This window comes from Molossus molossus, unplaced genomic scaffold, assembly GCF_014108415.1.
Source record: "Molossus molossus isolate mMolMol1 unplaced genomic scaffold, mMolMol1.p scaffold_m16_p_13, whole genome shotgun sequence".
Classification (NCBI taxonomy): domain Eukaryota; kingdom Metazoa; phylum Chordata; class Mammalia; order Chiroptera; family Molossidae; genus Molossus; species Molossus molossus.
In genome coordinates, this window is record NW_023425348.1 from 11939852 (window position 1) to 11959569 (window position 19718).

A 19718-nucleotide genomic window follows, 5' to 3' on the forward strand; every position below is an offset into this window, starting at 1 on the left:
CTTGTGCCCGGGGGTGCGCAGGGCAGTGCCCCCACCTGGCAGAACATGACCCTTCCACTTGTGCCTTGCCTAGAGCCAGAAGGGACGAAGCCAGGGTACCACCCAGAGGGGCAGCGCGGATGATCGCAAAGCCAGGGGGGCCTTCCTCGGGCTTCTGTACGGGCTGAGCTGCTGACAGAGGGCTGCTCCCCGAGAACACCCGGCGTCCCGCGGCCCGCCAGCCGCCGACGGTGATGGAGATGAGAGGGGAGGACCGGCCTCGGCAGTCTGGCCACAGTCCTCCTCGCCTTAACACTAAGCCCGCCTCCCCGCCCCCTCCCAGCCTGGGCCGTGGGTGCTGGGCCCAGGCCGGGCGGTTTGCAGTATTTGTAAGCATCTCAGCAGAACAATAAAGCCTTTGGAGTGTGTTTCCGGGAGACCGACTTGTGTGGGGCACTGGGCTGAGGCACATGACACAGGAGGGCTGGTCTTCCCCACAGCGTAGGATTTCCACCTTCTGGAATGTTCCGGGAGGGACCCAGGGCCCAGCCCAGGACCTCCAGGTCCCTACCCTGCCCCCGCCACTGTGGCTGAGGACAGGCAGGAGGCCTGAGGGCATGGGGTCTCCAGGGACAGAGACAAGAGGCAGGGGCAGGAGGACTCGCGCGCGCAGGTTTAATGAGGCGGGAGCTGGAGCCAGAGGAGGGACGGAGGCCAGAGGGCAGCGAGGCCGTCACTGCGGCAGGAGGCTAAGCAGGAGGGCAGCTGCCAGGCACTGGAACTCCAGGACAGCTGTCGGGGCTCCCGAGCGCAGCCGGTCGCCGTAGCGGTCCAGGAGCATCAGGACCACGCCGTTGGTCCAGCCAAACCCCTCCTGGAGAGAGACATGGCCAGTGGGCAAGACCTCTGGGGGAGGCCCCAAGTCTTTGTAGCATGTGTGGGGTCTCTACCCAGAGGCCACCGCCCTGCCCGGCTCCTCCCCGTGGACACACACACCAGGGAGAGCTGAGGCCTAGAGGGGAGGGTCATGGTCAGCTGTGGGGACAGAACCCACACTCCCTGAGGGAGTTGGCCCACTCACCTGGACTTCATACTCCCCTCCACCACCTGGCTGTCCGCCGTTGCTGATGTCATACTGGGGGCAGAGGACAAGCTCTCAGGTCAGCACTAGACCCAGCCCCCTGACCAGCCCTCTGGGGGGGCAGGCAGTGGGAGCCCCTTAGGGAGAAGCCGCTCCAGTCGGTCTCAGCCCTGCAGTGCCGGGGACAGCCACTGGGTGCCGCCACTGCCCTGGGCCTGTCGGGCGGGGCAGGCCTGGGCCGGGCTCAGGGCCGGCTCACCTTCTCGTACATGGCCGACTCTCGGGAGTAGACAGCAAAGGTGGTCTGGATCCAGTTCTGCGCCAGCTGGAAAGCCACTTCCTGGGCCCTTGGTGCCGGGGACTTGGCGAGGCCTAGACCCCGCCCCGAGGCAGGACCCTGAGTCTCCAGCGCCCCCATCCCCGGAGGAGCAGAGGCCTGAGCCTGACTTGTCCAGGAGGGAAGGAGGCCCGGCCCTGTGACCTCCTTCCTGGAACCACAGGGGCCTGCTGTGATCCAGGGCCTGCCTGGGTTTGGGGGCCGGGGGCCGGCGCCCTGACAGGTGGCGGAGGTGAATGTGTGCTCAGTGGGGGCTGAGAAAGGCCCCCATCCTTTGTTCACAGCCCCCCAGCACTAGGGAGGCCCACCCTCTGCATCCTCGGGGGAGGCCCTGGGATGTGCCCACCCCTGCCTCCTACCTCTGATGACCAGGTCCTGTAGGGGGGCCCAGGCGTTGGGGAGGTCCCACTGCTGGCCCGTCTTCCGGAGGGAGGTGGGGATCCCGTATTGGTAGGTCAGGATCTGGCTGTCCTGGAATGTTCCAGAATCACTGTGAGTGCGGGTGGGGGCTGGGCGGGGAGCCAGGAGGCTGGACCCTCCTAAAGCCACAAGTCCCTTCCTGGGCTCACAGCTGCCCCCTGGTGGCTGCAGGGGAGCCGCAGGCTGAGGCACCAGAGTGGCTGCCAGCCCCTTGCAGAGAACACTGCTCAGTGTGGGGGAGCAGTGGGGCTCCCCGGATAACAGGGTACCAGCGGCTCTGCTGCCCTACCTCCAGGTAGCTCAGAGCCTTGTCCACGACGCTGGGGTCGGAGAAGCAGCCGGCCCAGAGAGGAGCGAGGTTGGACGGGTAAAACTCCAGGTTCTTCTTTCCGTTTTCAAGGTCGTAGTCAAACCAGGCACCTTTCTCCTCATCCCAAAGGACGGCCGTCAGGGCAGCCAAGCGCTGGTCCCGCAAACGTCTGTACTTTCTGGCTTGGGAGTCGTTCCCTGGGGTGACACTGCCTTTAGGCTGAGCACCAGGGCCCCTGCCCTTGGGCCCCATGCAGGCCAGAGCGACCTGGAGCCCATCACGGGGGCCTCTGGGACCTGGACTTCCCTGAGCAAATGGCCTGTACTGTCCTCGTTCCCTGGGCTCATCCTTGGGAGGGCCCTGCCGAGTGGATTCCTGAGCTCTGAGGCCCCAAGGAGGAGGGAGGGGAGTCTGGATGTGGGGACTGGGGTCTTTCACAGGCCCCAGACAGCCTCCCAGGAAGAAAGGAGGGGTGGAGAGGAGAGTGGGCTCTGTCTGAACCCCTGCCCTGGCTGCCTAGGGCGAGGGAAGGAGCTGAGCCTGGGCCTTCCCCCGAGGTCCACCTCCAGCTCCACGGCCGAGGCCGAGGCAGGGACCCCACCTGGACAGGCACACCCTCCTCCCCTCCAGCTCACCCAGCCTGGCATAGAAGTTGCTCAGCAGCTCTTCTGCCTGGCACAGGAAAGCATTGAGGTCGACAGGCACAAGTTTGCTGGTCCGGATGCTGCTGAGCAGGTCAGGGTCTGGGCCTCCAACGAGCCAGCGTGATGAGAAGTCCCAGCCAGACTCGGCCCCTGCCTTGAGCTCAGCCCACAAGGCCTCCGGGTCCCCTGTGAGGAGGCGCCAGGCAGACAGAGGACCAGGGCCTGACCCGGCTGCAGGCCCCCAGCCCCCCCGCCCCCCCCCCCCCCCCGGGCTGCTCCTCACCTTCTGGCAGGGAGCCCGCCAGCTCGGCATCTTTGCTGTAGGACTCTGGTCTGGCAGGAGGAGAGTGGGCAGCCTGGCACTAGCGCTCTGAGCCTCTGTGCCAAGCTGGAGGTGCAGCCAGGCTGACCAGCAAACCCTGAGCCCCGCTACCCTGGCTTGCCCATGGGTACAGTCTCCCCCCTGAGAGGAGGGCTTCATCCACTGGCCCTCCCGCCCAGGGCCTGGGGACCCTCAAACAAGAGTGAAGAGGTGAGAGGTTCCCCCCACGCCCTCACCTGGGTCCCCCGTAAGGGACATGATAGCGATTCAGGACGTAGCTCCTTTCCCCCAGGAGCACAGAGATGCTTCTGTTCTCGGCCCAGAAGTCCAGTTCCGAGGCCAGGACCCCCACGCTGTCCCTGGGGCAGAGCCAGGCACCGCCTCAGCCAGGACCCTCCCACGCCCACCCTGGGAGGTCCGAGGTGTGGGCAGCCTGCAGGCAGCACGGGAGGGGTGCCCACCGGAGGAAGGCGGTGTCGTTGGTGTAAGCCACATAGCGGTCCATCATGAGGGTCAGGAGCGGGGGCTGGCTGCGCTGCAGGTAGTACACGCGGGCCCCGTTGGGGACGTGCCCATAGCTGCCAAGAGGGAGGCCCGCTGATGTGCCCGGCCCCACCGCCAGGGCCAGGCAGACCCAGCTCCTGCCCGGGGCCCTGCTGGGCTGCACCCGCCTTCAGGGCCCGGCTCCTTACACTCGCACCAGGTCCAGGAAGTTCTGCAGCATGCCCTTCACCGTCTGGGGCATCTCCGACAGGAGCAGGCCCTCCATCACCCAGTAGGAGTCCCTGGGGGAGGGCGGCTCAGTGGTCCCAGCCAGGCATCCCCCACCCGCCCCTGCCCTGCCCCCACGCTCCGGGCCCCCGCCCCTCCCGTCCTGCGGCCCCTGGCGGCCCACCAGTAGTAGAACTCGAGAAAGCGCCCGCCGGGCACCACGAAGGGGTGTTGTGAGTAGATCAGGGAGGACCGTTCAGGGTGCTGGAGGAACTCTGGCTTCACCTGGGGCCAGAAGAAAGGGCACAGGAGGCTGGATCCCAGCCCCGTTCCCACACTCTGGTCCTGGGAGGGGCTGGGAGGGGCCGGGAGGGGTATGAGAGGGGTAGGGAGGGGCTGTGAGGGGCGGGAGGAGCGGGAGGGTCCGGGAGGGGCAGACCCTGGCAGCTGTGGGCTCTGGAGCCAGGCAGCTGGGCTGGGGTCCTGCTCTGCTGCTCAGCCCTGCGCCTCAGTCAAGGGCGGGCTGCTGGGGCCTCGCCTGCTGCCCCGGGGCGGCCTCTGGAGCCTGCTGTGCGGGGGGTGGAGGAGCCGCCACTCAGCCCCGGGCCGCAGGTGCTCACCGAGCAGTGCAGTGTTAGCGCCCAGGTGGGGGACCCTTCCCCACGCCCCGGGCACCCCGAATCTGCTACCCCCACCCAGCCAGGCGCAGAGACTGGGGCCCCTGGCCCAGGCCCTTCCCGGGGGTGGATGTGGGTGACCGTGGCCGGGGAGAGCAAGGCAGAACGTGGGGGGTCCCGCTGTGTGTCCGGGTCAGGTGTTTTCTCGGCTCCTTCCCTGCTGGTTCGGGGAGTGAGTGTGGTTCCGTGGCACAGAGGTTTGAGGGGAGCAGTGGATGAAGCGGGGTTCCCGGGGGCCGCTGAGGAAGCAGGGCACAGCAGCAAGGGAGCCCGAGCACCCCTCAGCCGTGGGGACAGGGCCTGGGGCTGGGCGGGTGGACAGGTGCCTCGGGCAGACCAGCCTCAGACAGAGGAGCCAGGGCCCTGAGCCTGGCTGGGCCGGTCGCGGCTGGGCCAAGTCAGCAGCAGCCTGGTCACTCCTGAGCAGAGGCCGGGCCTGAGGAGCGGGGGGGAGTCCAGCGGGAGGGTGACCAGTCACCACGCAGTGTGAGGGACAGGGCTGGGCCGCCTGGAGGTGGCCGGACAGGCCTGGCTTGCCTGGGGGAGGCTGGGAGGGCTTCAGGGAGGAGGTGAGGAGTCAGGAGATGTTCCCCGGCTCCCTCTCAGACCCTGTTTCTAGAGAGCCTCTGTGCAAAGACCCGGGGACTGGAGGCCGTGTTCTCGGGAAATGCATCCCAATCGGTGCCCAAGGGGGAGGGCGAACGCCCGGCTGGCACATTCCTCTCAGCTCCGTCGCCTGGGCCCAACCTGAGCACCTTTACCTTCTTTCCCAGCTTCTTCCAGAGCTGGTGCAGCTGCTCTGCCCACACACGCAGCTTGGGGTCCGAGATCTTCTGCAGAAACCGGGGGCTGGAAAGACACGGGTCTCACGGGGCTCAGGCGGCTGCCCTGTCTCAGAGCCCTCCCCCGTCCGTCCAGGGCTGCACCTGTCTTTCCAGTCCTCGGGCGTCCAGGGCTGCAGCTCCTGCCCCACGGCCCGGAAGTGTTCCTGGAGGAACGCCTGCAGCTGCCGCCGGGGGATGCTGTGGTTGTGGGTGCTGGCCAGCTCGTGGAAGTGCTGCAGCACCTGACCTGAGGGCCAGGCCGCGGGAGGGATCCCCATGAGCCCCGCGAGCCCCTCCCTGGTCAGAGGCAGGAGAAGGTGGGGACCCCCGGTGCCTCACCTGGAGCTGAGGTCAGCGACATGTCCACGAACTGCTTGTCGTCCGGGTAGAGCTTGGCCATTTGAACTTGGTGCAGAAGCTCCCCGTGGCAGTAAATCTGGCTGCAGAGAGGATTGGGGATGAGCAGGTCAGGCCACACCATTAGGGAAGAAGAAAGACTAGCCAGAGTCTGGGGCCTGTTCCCTGGACTGGACAAGCGTCGTGTGTGGGTGCGCATGTGTGGTGGTGGTTTATGGGTGGTGGTGACGCGCAGGGCTGAGAGAAGTAGGTGGGTCTTAGTGCAGTAAAGACCAAAGCAATTTCCTTATTCCTTGTTGATCTGAAACAGTGTAGCATACTCGGTGGACAAAATGAGATTATCCCTTTAGTCAGTGACACATTAGAATAGGATGGACCAATTGTGTGTACGGTTGCAGGGTGCTTGGGTGATGTCGAAGAATCCCGCTGGGAAAGTGGCAGTGCCCCAGGGGTTCCTTCTTACTTCGAAACGCTTCCCACGGGAACGTGCGACTTGGGGGATGCAAGGAGGCATAAAGAACAGACCGCCCCGTTTCCTGCAGGGCTGAGACTTTGGACGAATCTGAGAAGCCACCAGGAGGTGCCCAGTGAACAGCTCTCCACGGACCAACAAAAAGCTACTCAGTTTGCCAATGGCACTTCCAAAGTGGACAGACAGCACCTTGCTTCAAGGCTACTTCATTCTGACCGAGGGAAGCTTTGGCGAACGTAAGAGTAAGTCAGCTCAGTGGGCGGAATGACGTGCTATTTCCTTTGCAGTGATGGAAGAATTGAATGATGAAAGCCCCTATGTCTGGGTTTTTGTTTTTATTTATTATTATTTTTTTCTTTATTGATTTTAGAGAGAAAGGAAGGGAGAGAGAGAGATAGAAACATCGATCAGCTGCCTCCTGCACGCCCCCCACTGGGGATGTGGCTGACGTCCTGGGCATGTGGCCTGACCAGGAATTGAACTGGGACCTCTCAGTCCACGGGACACTGCTCAATCCACTGAGCCACAGCAGCTGGGCTAGGTTCCTGATTTTTTTTTTTTTATCCTCACCCGAGGGCATTTTTCCATTTTTTGTTCAGATAGAGTGGGAGGGAGAGAGAGGAACAGAGAGAGAGAGAAGCATCGACGTGAAAGGAACACATCGAGTGGCTGCCACCTGCACGACCGACCAGGGCCGGGGACAAACTGCAACCGAGGTATGTGCCCTTAGCGGGAACCGAACCCGGGTCTTTCAGGACCGTAGGCCGACGCTCTAACCGCTGAGCCAAACCGGCCAGGGCTAGGTTCCTGATTTTAATAGTCAAAAGACAGCAGTGGCGTGGTCTATGTACATGTATGTACTTGTGTGTACAAATGCACACGCCCCTGTTCTTGTGGACAGAAAGCTGTTAAACAGAACAGAAAAACAAGTTCATTATAGGATTAAGGTGGGAATCGTCCTATGGAACACCCGAATCTCCTGGGCACAACCGTGTCCCGAGATGAGGAAGGCGATGAAAGGCCTTATGGCATCTTCCAAATAAATTGCATCGAGGTGTAACTACCTCTTACCTAACCCCAGAGGGGACCTACCACTTCTGGATATAAGACGTGAAACCTAACTGCACACAGGCCTCGGTCCACAGGGGCACGTGTGTTGGGTGGGACAACATTGCTCATGAGACAGAACAAACCGAATTTGCTTTTAATGGAGGAGGCCTTCAGAGGACGTCTGGTTAGTAACCAGAATAAGCAGACTGGAAGGAGCTGTCTTCCAGGAGAAAAGCAAAAGATGGGAGTCAGCCTGCGCCAGGCCAAGGCCCAATTAATGACGGATGATGCTAGGGCCAGCGCTGGGGGAGGTCCGCACCCTCACCAAAGGGCCTCTTGACATCTCAGTGCCGACTGAGGCCAGAGTAGCGGTGGGCAGTGGCCTTCCATCCCGGCTGCTGAGGCTCCAAGAGCTGCTCCCGCGGGAATATTATGGGCCATGAACCTACGTCAGTCCTCCTGGCACTTGAGTTGTACGTGGAGGACGCCCCTGCTCTGAGAACCGGTCCGAAGAAGACGTGCCACCACGTGCAATGAGCAGGGACAGGGACGATCCTGATCACCACCTGTGCCCTCCCGCAGGAAGGAGGTGGGCCCAGCTGTGCCAGAGCACACAGTGGAAATCAGTCCTCAGCACCAGCTGCCAAGTACCAGCGGTTTGACTTCCAGCTGGCTTGGAACCCAGAAGTGACAACTACAAACCACGGCCTCTTTTTTTTTTATCCTCACCCGAGGACATTTTTCCATTTTTTGCACAGATAGAGTGGGAGGGAGAGAGAGGAAGAGAAAGAGAGAGAGAGAGAAACATCGACGCGAAAGAGGCACATCGAGTGGCCGCCATCTGCACGACCGACCAGGGCCGGGGACAAACTGCAACCGAGGTACATGCCCTTAGCGGGAACTGAACCCGGGTCTCTCTGGACCGCAGGCCAATGCTCTAACTGCTGAGCCAAACCGGCCAGGGCAACCACGGCCTCTTGAACGGGGCCTGTCCATAAGGATAATGGTGTATGGGTGTGGGTAACCCCTTGGTCTTTGGCTATGGCTCCCTTAAATGAAACCAATCATACCTGTTTGAGCATCGACATTTGGTTGGTGTAGTCTTTATAGAACAAAGCAAGAGTTGCTTTATCAACATGAATATACCTAACCTTCAGAGCTGGTGTAGGGCGGGAACCGGAGCCTTTTAACGCAAATTCCCGATACATTTGATCATCAGTATTAATATTATAATCGTGCCCTGGCCTGTTTGGCTCAGTGGTTGGAGCGTTGGCCTGCGGACCAGAGAGTCCCGAGTTCGGTTCCCGCTAAGGGCATGTACCTCGGTTGCAGTTTGTCCCCGTCCCTGGTTGGGTCGTGTGGGTGGCAACCACTCGATGTGTCCCTTTCACGTAGATGTTTCTCTCTCTCTCTCTCTCCCTTCCACTCTATCTGAACAAAAACCAAAAAAATGTTCTCGGGTGAGGATAAAAAATAAATCAAAAAAAAAAAAATATGTATGTTATAATCACCCTGGTCAAGATAGCAACAGTGTTAAATGTGGTACTCAAATCCTCCCACAACCACATCAAAACTACAACAAAACTGCAGAACAACCATCATTCAGAACTGCCTCAAATCTGGCTGACCAGAAGGCCTACAACTAAGGATATGTAGAAGAAGACACATCGAGACTGATAGGAGGAATAGAGAAGCAGAACAGGCTGGTCCCACACCAGACTCCCCCAGCCCAGGAGGGACATCTCAGCTGTGGGGACCCCTGAGGAGCAAGGTGTCCCAGCCCCACACCAGACTCCCCCAGCCCAGGAGGGACATCTCAGCTGTGGGGACCCCTGAGGAGCAAGGTGTCCCGGCCCCACACCAGACTCCCCCAGCCCAGGAGGGACATCTCAGCTGTGGGAACCCCTGTGGAGCAAGGTGTCCTGGCCCCACACCAGACTCCCCCAGCCCAGGATTTCATTGCAGGAAGAGAAGTCCCCATAACTCCTGGCTGTGAAAACCAGCTCAGGTTGTGGCTGGGTGAGATGGAGGCTTCTGGAGACCCAAGCAGTTCTTAAAGGGCCCACACACGACTCACTCGGACTCATTCATTCTGAGTTTCAGCACTGGGACACCAGAGACATGCAGGAGAAGATGAGTTGTCTGGCATCAAGGCAAGAGCCGGAGGGACAGGTTTCTCCCAGACAGCAGTGCTGACAGAGGCCATTGATCCTTTGCTGAGCCTCCCCCCCCAGAGCAGGCGAGCACCATAAGTGAAGCTTCATCCACCCGGCTCACACTGTCCGCCTCGCCCTGGTGATTCCCTGAGACCCCTCACCACCCAACTTTGGGGCCCACCAACACACATCATAGTTACAATGCCAAAGGTTAAATACAAAGAGAGAATCATAAAAGCGGCAAGAGAAAAGCAGTTAGTTACTTACAAGGGAGCTCCCATAAGACTGTCAGTTGATTTCTCAACAAAAACTTTGCAGCCAGAAGGGAGTGGTGAGAAATATTCAAAGTGATGAAAAGCAAGGACCTGCAACCAAGATTACTGTACCCAGCAAAGCTATCATTTAGAATTGGACGGATAAAGAGCTTCTCAGACAAGAAAAAGCTAAAGGAGTTCATCACCACCAAACCAGTATTATGTGGAATGTTGAAGGGTCTTCTTTAAGAAGAAGAATAGAGATAAAAATGTGAATAATAAAATGGCAATAAGTACATATCTATCAACAAATTACTTTAAATGCAAATAGATTAAATGTGCCAATCAAAAGACACATGATGGCTGAATGGATAAGAAAACAAGACCCATATATATTCCCGCCTACAAGAGACTAATTTCAGTTGGAAAGACACACACAGACTGAAAATAAAGGGATGGAAAGAGACACTTTATGAAAATGGAAACAAACAAACAAAATCTGGGTAGCAATACCTACAGCAGAAAAAGCAGACTTAAAAAACGAAATACAATGAACAAGCCGAACAGAAACAGACTCATGGACACAGAGAACTCTTTGACAGTTGCCAGATGGAAGGGAGGGTAAAGGCTTGGGTGAAAAGGGTGAAGGATTAAGAAACACAAACTGGTAGTAACAGAATAGTCACAGGGATGTTAAAATACAGCACAAGGCGTATAGTCAGTAATATTGTAATAGCTATGTACAGTGTCAGATGGGTACCAGATTGATCAAGATGATCACTTAGTAAGTTACATAATGTCTAATCACTGGGCTGTATACCTGAAACTAATATACTATTGCATGTGAACTGTAATTGAAAAATTAAAAATTAAAAATAACAACGTAGCCCTGGCCAGTTTGGCTCAGCGGTTAGAGCGTCGGCCTGCGGTCCGGAGAGACCCGGGTTCGGTTCCCGCTAAGGGCATGTGCCTCAGTTGCAGTTTGTCCCCGGCCCTGGTTGGTCGTGCGGGTGGCAGCCACTCGATGTGTTCCTTTCACATCGATGTTTCTCTCTCTCTCTCTCCCTCCTGCTCTATCTGAACAAAGAATGAAAAAGTGTCCTCGGGTGAGGATAAAAAATAAAAATAAAAAAAATAACAACGTAACCAACCATGTTGGTCAGTGTCTACCATACTGCACTAAGGTAGACGTAATTTGGAAAAGGAGTCAGGAGATGTTGGCATCACTAGAGTTCATACAGTCATTAGGAAAAATATCAGGTAGGAGAAATAAAGTTGAAGTGATGTGAGAAGAAGAAAAAAGTATAGTTATACCATCATCTTCCTCCCATGGGAAAAACCTGTCTGGTTATACCGACATCCTCTCCACCCTGTTTCCTGGGTTCTCTCAGAAAAGCAGAGGGGTCTATCTAGTAGGGACCCTCCCTTGACCCCCTCATGAATGTGAACACACAATTGCGAAGGTGGTAGGCCAGCCCTTTCTACCTATGTTTCCCCGTTTTAGACAATCGGTGTTTTTAAAATATGTTTTTATTGGTTTTAGAGAGAGTAGAAGGGAAAGGGAGAGAGAGAAACATTGATGAGAGAGAAACATCGATGAGATAGAAACATTGATCAGATAGAAACATCGATCGGCTGCCTCCTGCACGCCCCCTACTGGGGATTGAGCCTGCAACCCAGGCATGTGCCCTGACCTGGAACCAAACCAGCATCCTCTCCGTGTGTGGGACAACGCTCAACCAACTGAGACACACCGGTCAGGGTGCCAACCAATGATTTCATTGTTCATTCCAGTTTTCTATCAAATCATTATTCTGAGGATGAAAGTGTGCTCCTTGGTCTGAAGAAATGTAACTGGGCGGTCCAAATTGTTGCAGTATCTTCTGTTCTGGTCCTTTTACAATATCTTGAGCATTTGTATCTACCGCTGGGTAGGCAAAGCCCAGTGCAGAGGAGGTGTCTGTTCCCGTGAGGACCCATTTGTAGCCTTCTGAGCCTTCCAGCATCAGTCCGACCTGCCAGCCACACGCACGTCCTTTCCCCAGGAGTCTGCCCGACAGCCGCCTGCAGCCTGCCTTTCTTGTTGGAGATGGGACCGTTCTTATTAGCATTTCGTGCCTCAGAGGGTGCAAGTGGAACAGAACTAGATCCAGCCCCTCTGCACCCTCCCAACACCCATTTAGTTTAGGAGCCCACGTGGCCGCCTCCCATGAGCACACTGGCATACCCACTCGCGGATCCAGGAAGGGGATTCTTCTGATGGGCATCAAGGTCTTCCGCTTCAGTGCGCCCCGCAGAGTCCCATAATGATTTCCACGGGGCTGTGCCACATCAGGGCATTGTTTCCATGGGCCAGTTTCCAGTGCCCTTCTGCCTGACCCTGGGCCCGGCCACAGGCCACAGCTAAGAGGAGGTAAAACCCAAACACGGGAGCCACCAGGATGTCATTCAGCTCACCGAGCAGGTGTGGTTTCCTCATCTTTAGCAGAGTGGCAGCCATGCACACAGAAGGCTGTTTGCTCACCTTGGCCCTGCAGTCATGAACCCAGCGGCTCTTGTTAGGCGACTGAGAGCTGTTCACAGGGCACCGTCCACGGGGGACAGAGCCCGCGGCACCTCGGGTGGATCGCAGTCAGCGCCGGGGAGAGGCACCTGCTGTCGCACACGCCCAGGGGCATTTCCCTGGCATGCCCGGCGGAAACCAGGTGCTTTGGAGTGTGGAGCTCGTCTGGGCGCTGCCCGACCTCTCAGAGCGTTTCTCCAGCATCGTCCAAAACATGACGGGTGTTTCAAGTCTCAAGGTGACCCCACGTCCTTCGGTCCTGGGCAGTTTCAGTGAATGCCCGAGAGCACGCTAGTGATGGCCTCTCAGATGGCAACTCCCGAGTCCAGACCCTCAGCCGTCACGCTGGGAGGTGCCCAGAGTTTCTGCCGCGTGCGCCTGTCTGTGCTCCTCCGAAGGCTGTGATCTGTGGACTCGGGCGACATTACTGGTTATCATTGCAGTGCCCGATGGGCGCTGCCCGATGGGCGCACTGGTAAGCCTTTGTGTCAGACTGCTAGGTGGTGCAAACGTCCCGCCGCCAGACCCAAAATCCGTCCTGTGAAACACGCGGTGAAGGAGAAGCAGCCACTGGGCATAAAGCCTGTTTGAGCATCCAGTGTTCACCTGCCCTTCCCCTCCCCCACCCACCTATTGCACTCCGTCGTCCACTCAGTCTGATTGTAGCCCTCTCCATGTGTCACCACAGTGCATGGGGTCCTGGTGTCACAGAATCCAGGAAACATCTACCCTCTAACCATTTTGCCCACTTGGATGCATAAGGCTTTGAGTGCCCAGCAGGGGGCAGATCTGAGGGACCTGATTACATTTCAGGACCTTTGCCCCAGCAGACAGCAGGTCAGGTGTCAGGTGTCTCATTTTGTCTCTGCCTCGTCGTTTTCCAAATTCCACCAACATGGAGAGAATCAAGCAGGTCCGTGCGGGGCCCTTCCATATGGGGGCTCCCAGGGGGTCACTTACCCTCTGGGGTGCTGCTGCAGGAAGAGTTTGCTTTGACCCTCTCAGCGCCCTCTTTATTCATCCCACTTCTTAGGAACTGCTTAAAGATTGCCCCCTACTGGGGTGCCCCCCCCCCCCCCCCCGCTCTGCTTCCTTCTCCCCCTTTGCTTTGTCATCAAAGTTTGCCTTATTCACTTCCTTTGTTAGCAGTCATTTAAAGAGGTCTCTCTCCTGCCTTGGCTGGTGTGGCTCATTTGGTTGTGCATGTCCCACATACCAGGAGGTCATGGGTTCAATCCCCGGTTGGGGAACAGGCCTGGGTTGCAGGCTCAGTCCCCTTGGGGGGCATGCAGGAGGCAGCCGATCAATGTTTCTTCCTTTATCACTAAAGTCAATAAAAACACATTTAAAAAACAAACAGAGAAAGAGGTCTCCCTGCTGGGATGAGTCCATTGGCTGTCTCCTTGGTCTATCCTAGTGATTTTCAAGAGTATACCTCGAGAATTTTTTTTTTTATCCTCACCCGAGGACATTTTTGCATTTATTCTCAGATAGAGCGGGAGGGGGAAGGGAAGAGAGAGAGAAACATCAATGTGCCACCCACACGACCCCAACGGGGGCCAGGGACAAACCACAACTGAGGTACGTATGTGCCTTTAGCAGGAACCGAACCCGGGACTCTCTGGTCTGCAGGCCGATGCTCTAACTGCTGAGCCAAACCGGCCAGGCCATCAAGAATTTTTAAAACATGAAATACCTGACTATTTAGTCAGCGGCACTAACCTGTCATCCTTTAGACTGTCAAATAAAAAAAAAGACAGCAGTCAACTCAAAAAATAGATGTTCAGTATGAATGAATCAGATATATATAAAATTTCAGATATATATAAATTTTTTTTTTCAGATATATATAAATTTTTTTTGGTAGGCTGCAGAGTTGTAGTAATTGGGTTATGTGTGCCATGAGATGAAAAAGGTTAAAAATTGCTGGTCTATCCCATTCTCTGGGGCCTCTTCTTGGTTACGAGTTGTTTCAGAATAATTTCCTTCCTTAAGAAGGCGACCTGAGGCTGGTGGCGGTGTCTCTCGCAGCAGAACCAGGCTCTTCCCCAGCGCGTTCCTTGGGCCCTGACGTGAAGCTGTGCTGGGCACTGGCCAGGACCTAAGCTTGGCTCATCTCTCACTTTCACATTTGTTATTAAAGGTAACAATAACCAAGGGATAATAGTTTAAATTTTTTCTTATTATTTTGCATTTGCTTATTAAAAAAGTTTTTTTTTCTTTATTGATTTTAGAGCGAGAGGAAGAGAGAGAGAGAAACATCAATGAGCAAGAGCATCGATTGGCTGCCTCCTGCATACCCCCCACTGGGGATCTGGCCCATGAGTCCTGGGCATGAGTCCTGACCAGGAATCGAACCAGTGACCTCCTGGTGCATGGGTCAGCACTCAACCACTGAGCCACACCGGCCGGGTTTATTTTATTTCTTATTTTTTACTGTTGACTCTATTACAGATGTCCCCCATCCCCCACCTTTGCCTCCTTCCACCCTGCCCCCACGCCCCCAGGCCTTCACCACATTATTGGCTGTGTCCATGGGTTATGCATAGAGGCATATATATTCTTTGGTTAATCTCTTCCTGTCCTCCCCACCGCCCTCCCCTCTGAGATCTGTCGGTCTGTTCCATATATCTATGCCTCTGGTTCTATTTTATTCATCAGTTTATTTTGTTCATTAGATTACATCTATTAGTGAGATCATGTGATATTTGTCTTCCTCTGACTGGCTTATTTCACTTAGCATAATACCCTCTAGGTCCTTCATGCCGTTTCAAGGGGTAAGATTTCCCACCTTTTTACAGCTGCATAGTATTCCATTGTGTACATGTACCACAGCTTTTTTATCCACTCATCTCCTGATGGACACCTGGGCTGTTTCCAGATCTTAGCTATTGTAAATAGTGCTGCTATGAACATAGGGGTGCATATATTCTTTCTGATTGGTGTTTCGGGATTCTTAGAATATCAGAAGTGGGATCGCTGGGTTTTCAAAAGGCGGTTCCATTTCTTATTTTTTGAGGAAACACCATACATATATTTTCTGCCATGGCTGCACCAGTCTGCATTCCCACCAACAGGGCATTCGGGTTCCCATTTTATTTAGCATTTTCTTATGTATTCAGTGAGCTGATTCCCCAGGGGTTGGATCCATTGTCTTTAAATTCCACTGGTAGCTGTCACTGCTTCAAACCCTGGGGACCGGTGGCCATCAGGAATGAAAGGGTCTTCATTCTCTGCCTTTCGTCCTGCTGTCCCTGGGCCGTGTTTCAGTGAGCCGAGGTCATCCTAGTAAATCACACACTTTCTGACACCAACTGCAATACTGCAATATCATTCCGGCACTGACCGGTTAGTTCAGACACGGCCGCCAGGTCAAGGGCGCAGCTCCCAGTGTGACTGCCCGGGCGCCACTTGCAAGTCCAGGGGTCCCCATGCTATCCCCACCTCTGACCAACTGACTCCCAATTCCCGAGTCCGCACCAAACCCTCAGGTTCGATATTTTGCTCCGTCAGATAAGTCTGTTTGCCTGGGGCCTTGGGCACGCCAGATACTTTATGTTATTAATGTGATTTATGATGAGGGTCAAGGTCCACCCATTAATACTTTGACCTTCAGAGACTTGGAGCCTGAGTCGCTGAGGTCAGCCATGTGGGTGCTCCCTCCCTCTATAGCTGATCCCCAGGGGAAACCCTGCAGGCAAGGCTCAGGCGAGGTCCCAGGGAGCCACCCCGGGTGCTGTCCCAGCCCTGCTGCTGGAACGTGAGGTGCTGTCCACATAGACCCACTGGAAGAGGACAGCGGAGCTGTGCTCCCCTCCCGCCCTTTCCTGCCTAACCTTCACCTGTGACCTTGCTCTGTGACAAGCTGTAACTGTGGACGTGACCGCCGGGTGAGCACTGGGAAACCAACCTACAGCTTGACACACATAGATCGCACAGCCTTCCTGCGACCCTGTTACAACCGCTCGGGACAAAGTCTGTGAAATCTCCCAGACACCACGAGCCCTGGCGGTCCGAGCATCGGCCCGCGGACCGGAGAGGCCCGGGTTCGGTGCCCGCTAAGGGCACGCACCTCGGTTGCTGTTTGTCCCCGGCCCTGGTTGGGTCGTGCGGGTGGCAGCCACTCGATGTGTCTCTCTCACATCGATGTTTCTCTCTCTCTTTCTCCCTCTCTCCCTCCCGCTCTATCTGAAGATAAATGCAAAAAACAAGTCCTCGGATGAGGATAAAAAAAATGCATATATAAATATATTCCACGATGAATCATCAGCAAGTCTGACCAGCTCAACCTTCAAAATATATCCCGTATTGAATCACTTCTCACCTTTCTGGTCCTACCACTAAAGGGCAAGGCCCGGCCCCTTCTTCCCTGAGGCCCCCTCTCTGCTGCGGCCTATTCCCACCCTGTCCCCACCACGCAGGCCGTCGTCCTGTCCCTGAGCAGTGACCTCAGGGCCTTGCAGGGTCCAGGCCTGGACCGTCTTCTCCGGGGTCTGCACTGTGATGGCCCCTCCCACCTTCTGCTCTCATGTCAGCTCCTCAGAGACACCGTCCCTCCCCTTCCTGTCTGACCCTGTTCACCCCCAGGAGTGGCCATCTGCCTTCACTGCACTTTTCTCTCTTTTTATCCTCACTCGAGGACATTCTTGCGTTTATCTTCAGATAGAGGGGGAGGGGGAGAGAGAGAGAAACATCGACGTGACAGAGACACATCGACTGGCTGCCACCCACACGACCCCAACCCAGGCGATGGACAAACTGTAACCAAGGTACGTGCCCTTAGCGGGAACCGAACCCGGGACTCTCCGGTCCGCGGGCTAATGCTCTAACCGCTGAGCCAAACCGGCCAGGGCTCATTTTACTTTTACTTGTGCGTCTATCACTATTTAGCTTCTGTCACTACTTTTTTGCATATTATGCAAGGCGACGACCTCATTTTTCCTGTTCACTGCCCACGGGCATACCGAGAGCTCCCTAAATCCTCGAAGACTGGATAGCGCCCTGTGCGGGGTCGATACCTCTGTTATTTGGGTCTGGAAAGTGGTCTGACTTGTCCTTTGTCACAGAGGTCAGAGGTTGAACCCAGGAGGCCTTTCAGACCCTTACGCCCCCTCCCACAGCGAAGTGAGGGAGATTAGGCAGAACATTTTCTAGAACAATCCTGAGGACGGCCCTGTGCAGTCACAGGAGCAGCTTGGGGGGAGGGGAGGGTGCAGGGCTTGGCAGAAGGCCCCTTGACCGTGCCCAGGCTGTCCTCAGGCGGCAGCTGTCCCTGCACCCGAGGTCGTGCCCGGCACAGTGGCACTACACAAGGGAACCGAATTTCCTTCCCTCCCTCCCTCTGAAGGCCTGACCCACAGTGGTTGAGATGTCATCTCAACCCTGGAAACGGGGCCGCCCCGGCCCACCCCCGCTGCGTCTGTCTGCACTCCTACCTCTCACAGGGTGGGGGCAGGCCCCGGACCCCCAGCGCAAGCAGAAGCAGCAGGCACAGGTCCCAGGCCCTCTCGCGCATGGTGGCTGCAGCTGATGAGGAAGCTCAGGCACCTCCTGCCTGCTGGGGCACAGCTTGGCTCACATGCCCAGCAGGGCAGCCAAAGTCCACGTTCGAGGCGTGGTCAACCTGAGGGGTATGTGGCCTGCTTGCAGGGACCACACCCCCCAACTTTGTACTTTCTTCTTCTGCTTCTCATTTCATGGGTAGCACCTGCTCAGGCCCCTCCCCCAGAGTCACTTGGCTGGGGAGTGGGGGTGGGGGCATGGGCACCGGAGCCAACGGACATCATTCGGCCACACATCCATGACCCGGATGGATGCCAGGATGCCAGCGGCTTTGCCTTCGGACACTCGGACACTGGAACCAAGGTCCGCCTCCGTTTCCGCCCCGGTTCCCACCTCGGAAGGTTACGATCCTTTAACATTTCAAACAGAGAAACTCAAGAGGCTGTTCCACGTGGAGAGTGGACCTCAGTTTCCTACAAGAGAGGCCACGGGAGAGAGAACACGACCACCCCTCCCGAGGAAGATCAGGGAAGCCCCGACCTGCTGGTGACATCTGCAGTGGGTCTCAGGTCACTTCGGAGTGAGCCGAGGGGCCGGCCGGAGACCGTTCCAGTGAGCGCAGATCACACGTTAAGGGAACAGGAGCAGCTCAGCGGGGCCACACAGAACGCGGGGCTGGTGCAGGGAGGGTGGGACCAGGCAGGGACGTGGCGGCACCAGCCTGTGAACAGCCCGGGCCAAGCCAAGGAGGCAGCGGGTTCCCGGGGGCGCCAGCAGAGGCTGCTGAGCGGAGGTGGCAGGATTAGGTGGCTTTAGGGAGCTCGCCGGGCTCAGGCAGTGAGTCGAAGGGGCAGAGGGTGGGGCGGGCACCTTAGGAGGCTGGAGCAGTGGCCCAGGGTCGGTGACTTGGAATGACACAGAAGCAGGAGACGTACTGCCCGTGTCCCCATCTGTGCGCAGTGGCTGGTTGTCTCTGTCCTTCCTTCATGTCGCGGGCTCGCTGTCCAGGGTGTCAGCTGGAGGGCCTGGGCAGTGTGGGCTCCAGCGAGGGGGCCCTGCTGTCCCGACAGGGCCGGCTCGTCCCGCCTCCCCTCCCTGCTGTCCGCCTGCGGCGCCTCCCTGCTCCAGGAGCCCACACTCCCTTCTTTCTCTGCATTTTTATTGCGGGTAAGGACATGGAGCACTAAACTTGCCATCTCAACCATTTCTAAATGCACAATTCAACTGACATCACACCCACAACGTTGTGCAATGATCACCAGCCTCTACCTCCAGAACTTTTGTATAATCCCCAACAACCTCTCTAACAGCTCAGCAACACCCCGCAGACCCCGGAACCATTCCTCTGGTTCTGTGTGGGCGCATTTGCTGATTCCAGGCATTTCAAGTGGAATCCTGCAATATTGGCTGACTTCATGTAGCATAATCTTTTCAAGGGTCATCCATGTATCAGAATTTCCTTCTTTCTCAAGCTGACCAGTAGGTCATATTCCGTTGCCTGTACGGACCACATTCTGTTTATGCCTCACCTGTCATCGGACGCCTGGGTTGCCTGCCCCTTTCAGCTGCTATGCGGATGGTGTGTAGTACCTTAGGGACCCGCTTGCAGTGCTCTGAGCGGGTGCCTAGAAGTAGCTGGATCACATGGCAATTGGACGTTTAGTTTTTGAGGGACCGCTGGACTGCTTTCCACAGCGCCGTACCCTTTTCCCTTCTACCAGTGTCGCAATGGGTCCAGGTTCTCCATGCTCCCCAATACTTGTTATTTTCTGCCTTTAAAAAATAATGACCAGCCCTGGCCAGTTTGGCTCAGCGGTTAGAGCGTCGGCCTGCGGTCCGGAGAGACCCGGGTTCGGTTCCCGCTAAGGGCACGTACTTCGGTTGCAGTCTGTCCCCGGCCCTGGTTGGTCGTGCGGGTGGCAACCACTCGATGTGTCCCTTTCACGTCGATGTTTCCCTCTCTCTCTTTCTCTCTTCCTCTCTCTCCCTCCCACTCTATCTGTATAAGAAATGGAAAAATGTCCTTGGGTGAGGATTAAAAAAACAAAAACAAAAAAAA

General features: G+C 56.5%; 1 protein-coding gene across 1 annotated transcript; it reads right to left on the reverse strand.

Annotated features, from left to right (window-relative positions):
* Positions 1–645: 645 nt before the first annotated feature.
* On the reverse strand, positions 646–17710 carry TREH (trehalase). Its single transcript, XM_036258637.1, has 15 exons — positions 17593–17710; positions 5645–5745; positions 5408–5552; positions 5243–5330; positions 3989–4089; positions 3786–3878; positions 3555–3671; positions 3330–3452; positions 3055–3104; positions 2763–2957; positions 2107–2324; positions 1757–1868; positions 1320–1432; positions 1061–1114; positions 646–853 (listed from the first exon to the last, which is right to left on the reverse strand). Exons 1-15 carry the CDS (start codon positions 17670–17672, stop codon positions 713–715), a joined length of 1731 nt encoding a protein of 576 aa, XP_036114530.1. The 5' UTR covers positions 17673–17710; the 3' UTR covers positions 646–712.
* Positions 17711–19718: the final 2008 nt, after the last annotated feature.

What these genes read in the sequence shown, in the direction of transcription:
- TREH (XM_036258637.1), bottom strand. Translation starts at nt 17,672, where the DNA reads ATGCGCGAGAGGGCCTGGGACCTGTGCCTGCTGCTTCTGCTTGCGCTG. An exon ending in CCCGAGGACTGGAAAGACAG is followed by an intron (nt 5,331 to 5,407) that starts GTGCAGCCCTGG and finishes GTGTCTTTCCAG; the next exon opens with CCCCCGGTTTCTGCAGAAGA. An exon ending in GAGGGGAGTATGAAGTCCAG is followed by an intron (nt 854 to 1,060) that starts GTGAGTGGGCCA and finishes GTCTCTCTCCAG; the next exon opens with GAGGGGTTTGGCTGGACCAA.